The sequence below is a fragment of the Rhinolophus hipposideros genome (assembly GCF_964194185.1).
Source record: "Rhinolophus hipposideros genome assembly, chromosome: 4".
Lineage (NCBI taxonomy): Eukaryota > Metazoa > Chordata > Mammalia > Chiroptera > Rhinolophidae > Rhinolophus > Rhinolophus hipposideros.
The window spans coordinates 52134937-52147343 of record NC_138050.1 but is presented as its reverse complement, the minus strand read 5'-3'; the positions used below and the strand labels follow the sequence as shown (position 1 = coordinate 52147343).

Here is a 12407-nt window from a genome sequence, read left to right as displayed (position 1 = left end):
CTATGAATATTCATGTACAAGTTTTTACATGAATGTATGTTTTCATTTCTCTTGAGTATATACCTAGAATTATTGGGTCTATGTTTAACTTTTGAGGAACTGCCAACGTGTTTTCCTCAGTGGCTGCACCATTCTATATTCCCATCAGCAATGTAAGAGGGTTCCAATTTCTCCAAATCCTCACCAACATTTGTTACGTTTTGTTTTTTTTTAATACAATCACAGTGAGTGTGATATGGTATCTAACTGTGGTTTTGATTTACATTTCCCTGAGGACTGATAACGATCAGAATATTTTCCTATGCTTATTGGCCAACTGTATATCTTCCTTGGAAAAATATGTACTCTAGTACTTTGTCTTTTTTAATTGGGTTGTTTATCTTTTTATTGTTAAGTCATGATAGTTCTTTATATATTCTGGATAGTAGACCTTTACCACATATATGATTTGCAAATATTTTCTCCCATTCTATGGGTTATCTTTTTACTTTCTCAACGTGTCCTTTGATGTACATAACTTTTTAACGATGGAATAGAATTTTTCTTTTGTTGCCCATGCTTTTGGTGACATATCTAAGAAATCATTGCTCCATCCAGTCACAAAATTTATACCTATGTTTATTTCTAAAAGTTTTATAGCTTTAGGTATATGATCCATTTTGAGTTAACTTTTACATATCATATATGATTGAAGTCCAAATTCATTCTTTTAATGTGGATATCCAGTTGTCCCACCATGATATGTTGAAAAGGCAATTATTTCTTCATTGAATGGTCTTGGACATTTGTTTAAAATCAACTGAACAAAAATTAATGAGTTTTTTTCTGAACTCTCAATTCTACTGTTGATCTACTGGTCTATACTTATGTTAGTAGCACACTGCTCTGATTACTTTGCATTTTAATGTTTTGAAATTAGTGAGTCTTCCAACTTTGTCCTTTGTTTCAAAGACTATTTTGGCTATTTGGGGCATCATGCACTTCCATATCAATTTGAGGATTAGATTTCCCATTTCTGCAATAAAAAAGGCCACTGGAATTTTTATAGAGATTATATTAAATCTAAAGTCAAAAAGTCTTTCCATTTATTTAGTTCTTTTTTATATTTCAATGTTTTGTAGTTTTCAATGTAAAAGTCTTATACTTCCTTGGTTAAATTTATTCCTAAGTATTATAGTGGCTTTGATACTATTGTACATGAAACTTTTCTTAGTTTTTTAAATTTTTATATTATTTATTCCAAGTATATAAAAATACAACTGATTTTTTGTGTATTGATCTTATATCCAGTTAATCTGACAAATCTGTTTAAGAGCTATATTGTGGATACTTTAGTTTTCTATATATAAGGCTCAAGTCATCTTGTGAACAGAGATAATCTTACTTCCTTTCCAATCTGGATGTCTTTGTCTTTTAATTGTTTGCCTTGCCTAATTGCCCTGGATAGAACATCCACTACAATGCTGAATGAAGTTGGTAAAAATGGACACCCTTGGTTTTTTACTGATCTTAGGGAGAAAGCATGCATTCTTTTACCACTATGTATGGTGTTACTTGTTAGTGTTTCATAGATGTCCTTTCATAGATGAGAAAGGAAGTTCCTTCCTATTCCTTGTTTGAACGTTTTTAACATAAGAGTCCTAAATTTCATCACATGCCATTTCTCCATCAATTGAGTTGATCATGTGGTTTCTTTCCTTCATTCTATTAGTAGTATGGTGCATCACATTGATTTTGATCATGTTGAACTTCTCTTGCATTCTTGGGATAAATCTCACTTGGTTATGGTGTACAATGCAGCTGAATTCCAGTGTTTAGTGTTTTATGAAGATTTTTACATCTATATTAATACAGAATATTGGTCTGTAGTTTTCTTATGTTGTCTCTGTCTGGCTTTGGTATCAGAGTACCACCAGCCTAATAAAATGAGTTAAGAATTGTTCCTTCCTCTTCTATTTTTTTGGGAGAGTTTGAGAAGGATTAGTGTTCTTTAAATATTTGGTAGAATTCACCAGAGAAACCATCTGGTCCTGGGTTCTTCTTTACTGCAAAGTTTTTTAGATTATTGGTTCAATCTCTTTACATGTTATAGGTCTATTCAGATTTTCTATTTCTTCATCAGTCAGTTTTGATGATTTGTGTTTCTAGGAATTCTCTCAGGTTTTATTTATTTGGAAATACCTTCATTTCTCCTTCATTATTCTTGAAGAAAAGTTTTTGCAGAATACAAAATCCTGAATGATAAAGCCTTTTTCTTGCAGCATTTTGAATATATCATCCTACTGCCTTTTGGCCTCCATAGTTTCTAGTAAGAAATAAGCTGTTAATCTAACTGAGAAGCCCTTTTATGTGATGTTTTCCTCACGTGATGCTTTCAAGATTGTCTTTCCAGTTTGATTATAAAATGTCTTGTTGTGGATCTCTTTCAGTATTTCCTACTTTGAATTTGTTGGGCACCTTGAATGTATAGATTGTTTTTCATCAAATGTGAGTATCATGGGCCTCTTAAACTCTTGTTATTTTTCTTCCTTTTTTTTTTTTCTGTTCCTCAGACTGGATAATCTCAATTGATCTATTTTGAAATCACTTACCTTCTTCTTCCTGTTCAAATGTGCTATTGAGACCCACTAGTAATTTTTTTTCATTTCAATTATTGTACTTTTCAACTCCAGAATTTCTATTTGTTTCTTTTTTATAATTTGTGCTTTCTTTTGATTATAGAGTGTAGCACATCTTTATACAGATATTTAAAAAAACTACTATTAAATGAGTAGTTATAAAGCTCATGTATAGCTAGCTATTCAGAGTTACCTATATGTACACTCAAAAAATACAATTTTACAACCAAGTTATAACTCATCATACAGATTGAAGAAAAATTAACCTATGTAAAAACTGAAGAAATATTCGCAAATTTTAATTACGTAAGGATCAAACACACAATGCAATCATCTAAACTACCAAATTCTTATAGTAAATATATTATGTGGAAGAAATCAAAGACTTAAATGAATATTTATAAATTTAGGGTCCAACAGACAACAGAGAAGTCAAAGAACAACACAAATAAGAGAAAGGACACATATATCTTAGGGCCACTGGATATTCAAATTTTATCCAATGTTCTTATATTAACAGGAGATAACATATTGTATATTTAGTATTTGCCTGACTCAATCCTCACAAATACACAAAATCCCATGAAATAGTTACTACTACTATTCTGCACATATGAAAGTTGTAGAAGGTAAGGCTAATAAAGGCTAAATAACTTGCCCAAGATACAGAGCCATTAGAAACTGAAGTCAAGAGTCAAACTCAAGTCATGTCATTCTAGAACCTGAGCTCTTAAGCTCTATCCCATAGAAATAAAGCAGGTGAGTTATAACAAGACACACTCTTAAGTGGTATAAGACCACTGGCATACCAGTACTAAATATGGCAGGCCCATAACAAAAAATATAAAATACATTATGTCAAGAGGATTAATTTTACCTCTATCAATCAAAATGCATTTTTGAAAAATTCCACGAGCAAAACTAGTGAAGCAAACAGGAATATGTGGGGTATAAAGGTCTATTTGAGCACAATACTAGCAAATAAAAAATTCACAAATCTTGAATTTCCTACGGCCCCATCTAAACTCAGACCCCAAATATGAATATCAGTAAATATAAACCTTTAAATAAAGATAAATTTATTGTAGTAAAATGCTACCATCCAGGTAATCTGAGAAAAGAGTACCTGGGAATGTTTTGTATAATTTTTTCAACTTTTCCCAAAGTCTAAAATTAAATAAAAACATTTAAAAATAAATAACTTTACCAAGGAGGCAAGATCTGAGAAAGTTTGTTAAGTGATCATTTAGGCTACTAATGCCAACACTATTCAACATACTTGGATACTTACTTAGTAGTTTATCTTTAAATAAATAAAACCTGAAAGTTTGCCTTATACATATTCTATGAAACAAGAGTTCATAAAAAAAAAGTATCCCAAATCTAAGCTACACTAGCCTTAAAGAGTTTCCTTTTGTTTCACCTCAGTGAATCAATATTCAAAAATGTAAAGAAAAAAACTCTAGAAGAAAATCAATTTTAATGTTTGTACCAATTCTCTCTACATTTCCCATCAACTCTCAAGTTCTATAATTACTATCAACTAAATAAATAAATAAATAAGCCTGAATAACACACAAGGCAGACAATCAATAAAGAATTGGCAGTACTTTTAAAACTATTTTTAAAGCATAGATGCCTATAATGAATTAGTGATATAATTAAGGACTACTTTAAAAACATGGTTGTGAGAAAATGCAAACTAAATTATTCTCAAGAAAAAAGACATAAGAAGAAATGAAATGTCTTTTTTATACTTAAAAAAGACAATTAGGCAGTTGTGGCTTTAATTTTTTTTTAAGTGGTAGTAATATATATCCCAGACAATTCCCACCCCAACCTCGGAGGAAAACCAGGTTCATCAAGTCAACCAATCAGCAGCTATTAAAAAAAGTTCGTATCACCCATTCATATTATAATTAACATACTAATTATTGGTTGAGGGAGGAGTTGCAATACAGATTATTAAATAAAAGTGTACATTTCATCTTTTAATAATCCTAATTTTTAAAGGTTACTTTGAAAGATTATCTTTTTTAATTCTGTAGGTGATATAAATAGGTAAGCCTCAAAACTGAAAATAATAATATACAGAGCTTTTTATTTTGGATTTACAAATTGGTCAAGCTATTTCTCATAAATTTGCATAGTAAGCAGGGCTCATCATATACAAATTACAATATAAAAAGAACATACTTCCTAAAAAGAATATTTCTTTCTTTCATTTTCTTAACAACCACAAGATCACTTAGACTCTCTGAAGCTCATAAATGACAAATTCCTAAAACTCACCATTTTTCCTATTATAACAGGATATTTAATAAGCATTGTAAATAATCAATTAAACAGGTTTTTAAACAACTTCCAAAAATCACCTCATTCTCTAAGTATAGAATAGACATCAAATGAGTTAAAAAAAAGGCAAGTTTCACTCTATCAAAGAAAAAGCGTTATCTAAAAGTTTCCTTATCATAAAAGTGACGATGGATAAAAAATTGAATTGTATAAGAATTAAAGTCTCCATTTAATCTTGAATAATTAAGTCTGATTTGAAGTTCTAATTAAATAAATGACTTGACAACACTTTCCAGACATACTATCTAAAACTAAAGATACATACTTAACTACAATGAATACAAAGGACACTTCCCTACAGATGGCAGGTAAAATGTATTTTGGCATATACAAAATCTGACTCGACTTACGTAAAATTTAAAATAAGACAAAACTAACTACGGTGTTTGAAGTGAGGTAAACGTTCACCTTTAGGGATACGGAAGTGGGCAGTGACTGGGGAGGGACGCACAATGGGCATACTAATAAGGAGCCATCCTGACCTAGACGGTGGCTCATTTAGTAATAAGACATCAAGCATTACTCTTATGATTTGTGTACTTTTCCTTATGTCTATATTAGTAACAGGAATTATAATTGAGCTTTGTGTAAGGAATAATACCAGTTAAACATAAGAGATGTAAGTCTAAATAACTGTTACAAATCTAAAGGCAAAGTAAAAAAAATTAAAATCTTGAAAGACAAGGCAATTTTTATAAATTGCATATAAAAAATTGAAAACAATAAAAAAAAATAGTGAAAGCTAAAGAGATTAAGTGCAAGGCAGAAAAGAACCTGGGGGAAATACAAAATTCCTTATCTTAATGACAGGAGCAGATTAAAGAAAACTGGCTTATTCTTGACTTGAGCATTTGGAAAGATACAGGTTAAAGAAAGTTCTGAAAAATTTAAAGGTAACCATTAACAAAATGAAAATAAAATACCTTTCAAAGCTTTCAATTCATATTTTTTTAAAATAACTCAGTTAGCAAAAGGAACATAAAAAGCATAAAAACATTTCTTCTTAATCTATGACTTCAATATGCAATCCCTATAAATATAAAAAAGAACTTTTGGGAGAATTTACAAGCTGATTCTAAACTCATATTTGAGTAGAAACGTGCAAAAACTGCAAGAAAAATTGTGAAAAGAACTGCTCCTATCAGATATCAAATCATAAAGTTGTGGTTATTTAAATAACATTGAGAAATAAATAGCAAACAAAATATAAAAGTAGAAAAAAACTGTCCAGAAGCAGACTCTGGTATACATGAAAATTTACTATAAGATAGAACATGGCTAAACTAACATTTAGGGAATTTTTGTCAAGATTATGATTCTTTGTACTATTCTTACAACTCTAAGTTTGAAATACTGTGAAAATAGTTAAAAAAGAAATACATAAAGGAAAAAAGTGCAATTACAGATACAAGACACCCAAAAGTATAAAATCGTCCCATGATTCAATTCTAAAAAGACAAACAAATCCAGAGGAAAAATGGACAAACGATATGCATAGTAATTAGCCAAAAAAATAAAAATAACCAATAAGTATGAAAAGCTGGTCAATCTCACTAGTAACCAGTGAAATGCAAATAAATACCACAGAAGATGCTGCATCTCATACATTAGGTTAAAAACACTTTCATTAAAGTTGGGTAATATGAAGTGCTGACAAGGATGTAAGAATGAGAACTATAACAGAAAACTTATCGTCGAGAAAACTGGTAGAGCTACTGCAGAGCTCAAATGGCAGAATCAAAATTTAAAGTATGCACTCCCCACAATCCAGCAATCCCACCTCGCAGCACTTACCCTAGAGAAACTCATAAATATGCACAGAGAGGCACATATAATGATGTTTGTAAGGTTTAAAACTACAGAGAACATGATCTTCATCAATGGGCGAGTTGCTAAATAAAATGTATGTCCACACAGTGAAATAATATGCAGTAAGAAAGTATAACTATAATACTGTCATGGAAAGAGCTACAAGACATGAGCAACTTGCACAGTACATACGATATGCACGCAGAATGCCATGTATGTGTTTCTAAAGCACCCACAAAACAATCCCATATACAGTTGGTTCTGCTGTCATGCTTGTTTCTAAAACAACTTATGATGGCACAACTGATAATTAGAAAATAATCTGAGTATAACACAAATTTCATGATTGCTTAAGTGCAATTCCATCCAAGAGAAACTACCGTGTTTCCCCAAAAATGAGACCAAGCCGGACCATCAGCTCTAATGCGTCTTTTGGAGCAAAAATTAATATAAGACCTGGTCTTATTTTAATATAAAATGTTATATAAGACCGAGTCTTATATTATGTCATATAAGACCCAGTCTTATGTTAAAATATAACATAAGACCCGGTCTTATATTAATTTTTGCTTCAAAAGATGCACTAGAGCTGATAGTCCGGCTAGGTCTTATTTTGGGGGAAACAAAGTAGGTAAAAACAGCAACGCCACATGAGAATCCACAAACTGCCCACACAGACACACCTCACACCCACCAGCTACCTTAATCCATCGTGTGTGTCAGCAGCCACAACCTTCTGTACCACTTTAGATAAGCCTCCTTTGGCAAATGTCCACAACCAATACCAGGGCTTTGTCAAAGTAAATGCCGTATTTATTCTAAAATTTGCAGATTTCTTAATTTAACATGTTTAAAACTGTGCTATAACTTCTATTAATCCCCATACTTTTTAAATTTAATGTCACTGACAAGAATTTTGAGTGTGGTGCCCCTTCCTTCACTCTACATCTTGTCAGAAGTCCTGTGGTTCTTTACTCTGTAATTTTGTATACATAGCAGTGTTCTTTTAGGAATACATTTGTTGCATTATAGCAGAACTATTTCAATACGTATATGTAGAATAACTTGTTTCATTAAAATTGTCAGTATCATAGATATCAAAGTGAGTTTAGTTTATACAGTAATTCCTGCAAAGCAACAGAACATGTAACACTGTTAAGGAACACTGGACTAGGCCTCCAAAGTCCTAGTCCTAGCTATGCCATCAACTTGCTATTGCTAGTAAATTTGGACAAGTGATTTGACCATGTTGAGTTTCCCACCATCAAAATTGAAATAACAAATTTCTGCTAACTAAATACAGCTCTGCTGATCAATGATATAATTGGCTTTCAAAGCAGTGTACAAAATATGCATGGCATTCAAATGAAGTGTGGTGGCATTACTGTGAAAATAGTAATCATGGAAAAAAACCCAAAAATGAGTAACTGAGTGCCCATGCTCCTTAAATCCAAGTCAGAGAATCGAGTAGCATTTCTTACTTCATGGTAGGTGTCCTCAAGCTCCCCGTCGTATATCCAACGGTAAAGAAAACTCAGGACAGGATGTGACACTAAGCTGAGAATGTGCTGCACCAGGGACCTCATGTACGGGTCTCCCGTTTTCGTGTACGCATGGACGGCTGAGGCCAGCTCACCTCCTTTCCTTCCTGAGGGGGAATACGTGAAAAACACGCAAGTTTAGACTCCCAGAAGAAACCAATAACTTAACACTAACCAAAATGGCCAAGTAATTGAGATAAAGTGTGTTTGTTTTCTCAGTACCACTTTGGATGGAGAAGCAGCAATAAACATGTCATAGATCAGGAACCACGAGAGTAAGAGTCCACCCCTGGTTTTACATGTGTCAGAGTGAGTCATTCATCCCTTTATGACCACTACGGAATTTTGCAGTAGCAAAAACACTTGACTCGCTATATGACCTAGAACATGACTTTTCAACTTTTTTGACTGAGACACACATTAGGATTCACATTTTATATTGCAATCCAGTATACAAATAATTACATATAAAAAGTAAAAGTTTTCCAAAGCAAACTTATCGTAATATTTCCTTTTACCTTTTGATATGTTAGTCTCAACTTATTAAACTGATTTCATACCCCATTAATTGGTTACAACTCAGTTTGAAAAACACTGCTCTACATTGACATAATAGTCTGCTGTATCTTTGGAGAGCATAGCTCAGTAAGATGTATTGGGAATGGTAAAAATCAGGTCCAAAAATATAAGCACATGAAGAACTGATGTTAAGAATTCAGGATTTCATTAGGCTGCTGGAAGGTTTTAAGAAATGGACTAATGTGATCTAATTTTAGTAAGATCCTTTTGGTAAGTATGCATAAAAATGGAGCTGGGTGAGCATGAAGACAGAGCCAGTGAGCAGGTTCTTACAATGAGCAGAGAAGATACAGGGCAGGAGTGAGAGCCCTGAGGACACTGGTTTGGGAGAGGCAGTGATTTGAGACATCTGACGGAGTTAGTTACCAGGACTTGAGTGGCCAGCTGGACACTGAAAGAAATGGTGGGGGAGGGGGCGATTAGGAAGAGTATAAAGGAGTCGGGTAGGAATCCAGTTGTGGGAGATGCTGGTAATTGGAGAAAAAGGAGATATTTATTCACCGTGTTCAACTTTTTTTTTTTGATGGCAAGTGTCAGGAGGTGGGGAAAGCAGGGCACGGATGACATGATGAAGTTGGATTTAGACACGATGAAGTTCTGGTCCTTATGAATCATCCAATAGGAGGAAGGCAGCAAACACTGAGCCATGAATCGTGGGCAGACCACTGGCTTCTCAAGTCTCATTTAGTCCCAACTATCCTAACAGGTACAGACTATTAGTGTCCCAATGTTACCGATGAGAAAAAAAAAGAGGTTTTTGGCCAAGATAGTACAAACGTGAGAAAAAAGTTCAGAAGGCAACTAGAAATATAGACCAAAAGCCCAGGAGAGGCCTAAGCCAGTCACACAAACATGGGAACTTGTAACATATAGCTGGTGAACCCAGACATGGACCATAATCTCATGAGGAATGAAACTCCAGGAAAGGCTGCTGGTTAAGGGACAAGTAAAAGAGGAATATAGATAAATAGCTGTAATACCAAGGACTACAAAAAAAGGAGAAATCTTAAAAACCTCCTCCTTTCTTCCTTCATTGCAATGAAATCCTGACCTTCCACAACTATAAATACTGGACCAGTTTGGTAACTAGTTCTTTTCCCCTAGAAGTTCATATCTATTAATTTGTATTTAATCAGCATACTATGGCTATTAAGGATACAAAAAAACAGGCACAAAAGTAAACCTAGATGATATTCCCTAAAACCTGCTTTGAAATAAAGCAAGTCCATGAGATGCAAAACAACCTTGGCAGTGGTCCACTAGGGCTGCAAGGGTTTTCAGTCTTATCTTGGGATCATACGTCCAAACCAAGAGGCGCCGGAGTGTTAAGCTACTCTCAAGGCCCAAATTCACACCTTGATCATCCTCTAACTGTAGCTGAAAAACAATAAAGATATAATGTGTAAGTACAGGTCATTAAATATGTCAATCATTTCTTAATCCATGTAAAGTAAATACAGAGAAGGGATTATTCTCATAAAAATGAAGCAAAAGGTCCCCTCTGAGAGAATACTTCCTTGAAGATACTAGTGATCTGTATAAATGGTAGAGAGGACCCTGAAAATAAGCAATTAATTGGTTCTAGGGTACAGTAAAACTATAGACATCCACACCTTACAAACAGTATTATCAGAAATATTTCTAGTTTTGAAAAGTAATGTATGAAAAACCTTTAAAATTCTACATAGCTGCAATTTTGCAACATTTCAAATCATGAAGAAAAGAGAATAAAAACAAGGTATTTACCTGGGAATGCAAAACAGAGAGCAGTCGGTAGTATTCTTTGAGTTCCTGATGCAAGGCAGCACAAAAGCTCTGCGCAGAAAGGGGAAGGATAATTAACGCACGACAGCCCCAAAAGTCATCGCACCCCAGCTCATGTGAACAGGCACCATGCTTCAGGACAAAGTTCCCATGTTCTGCATGATTTAAATTCTCATTCTGTCAATGGCCTTCCAGCAGGTTTAACCCCACAATATATATCTCTGATAATTAGGGAGATGTTGTCCCTTAGCATGAACTTTACAGAAGGGAAATGAAAAAAAACGAAGCTAAAAGTATATTCACTTCAGACAATGATCCTTTATTTAAAATTTATGTCCCTTCTAAATTAAGAGTTAAACTATAATTTTCTTTAATGTCCTTAATTGGAAATTTTTTTCAATTGGCAACTCTATGCCAATTCCCCCCAATTATTTTTTGATTTGTACTCCTCATTTTTCCCATCCATATTATTAAAAACTTCTCTGTACTTCTCCAATGATAAATGCTGAAACGGGGATAAAGCTGTAAGGAGAACCTTCACATAGTCCTTCTGAACTTTGGGACATAAACCCAGGGATTCTCAGTGGGAAGCTTTGGTTTCCAAGAGAACCTATAACAGAAGCTTTAAAGGATAAAAACCTGTTTTCTTTAAGTATTAGGCTCCACACTTTTCTGCTTATTTTAAGGCAATACATAATCAATCATCTATAGATTTGTTTTTACTGTATTTATGTTTTGTGGATTTGATCTAATACATTTACATCCTTATAAGCTATAAAAATGAACATACAACATGCTAATTTTGCAGACTCAAAGGAATACCTCAAAAGTCAGTTTTCTTAAGTATTAAGAATATTCAGAGAAATGAGATGGCAACTTTTCAGGCATAGCATCACTTTTTACAAAAACCCCATCCCAGTGCCCACAATAGACATACACATAAAAGTTAAAAACCAAACTGCTGATCAGTAGAAACAATCAAATCATAATCTATCACATAGAACATAAATACATACAGGAGTATAAAAATCAGCCTACAAGTCGTCTCCCACCAAAATAACAAAATTACAATCTCAGCATTTCAGCACCCTGTGTATGCAAACATGAAAGGTTTTCAGTCAACTGAGGCTGTTCTCACTTTGGTTTATTAAAAAGCAAATATAAGTTTCAGGCTTAGGAAATATCTTCCTTTATAAAAAAGACTTTGTTCCATTTAGAGTATCTAGAGACAGGACAGTTCTGAGAATAAAAGGGGACTAATAATAATTACACTGGAATGACAGGCACAAATCAGTAGTACTCATGCTAACTGCGACACTTGAATACCCCAACGAGAGCACGCAATAGTTCTTCTAATAAACTAAACCACTGCTTCTTCAGTAACTAGGTAGTACAGAGCAATGATTTTACAAATCAGGAAATGAGAGTGGAATGGAAAGAACGACAGAGTAGAAATTACATATCATATTCTGGTCCCATATCTGCCATCTACTAGTCAGGGCAACAGGGACAAATCAATTAAACTTTCCGAGGTTCAACTTTTATATCTGAAAAATGGGGACAATTACATTTGCCCTATTAATTTTAGAGGGCTGTTACCAGAATCAAATATGAGAGAAATGGCTTTAAAACTGGCTTTAAAATGGCTATAAAATACTACATAACATACAGTATATACTATAGTGATTATCAATCAACTTATTGGAATAAAATATCTATATAATAGTTTATTTAGTTTCCC

At 33.4% G+C, this 12407-nt stretch overlaps 1 protein-coding gene across 1 annotated transcript in view; it reads right to left on the bottom strand.

The window, feature by feature from the left end:
* Window positions 1–12407, bottom strand: part of TUBGCP3 (tubulin gamma complex component 3) — an 86178-nt gene that overhangs the window by 44825 nt on the left and 28946 nt on the right. The window contains exons 9-11 of the mRNA XM_081046357.1: window positions 10649–10717; window positions 10147–10279; window positions 8264–8430 (exon numbers count right to left, since the gene is read on the bottom strand). Of these exons, the coding sequence (XP_080902483.1) occupies window positions 8264–8430; window positions 10147–10279; window positions 10649–10717 (369 nt within the window). The remainder of the gene's footprint in view (window positions 1–8263; window positions 8431–10146; window positions 10280–10648; window positions 10718–12407) is intronic.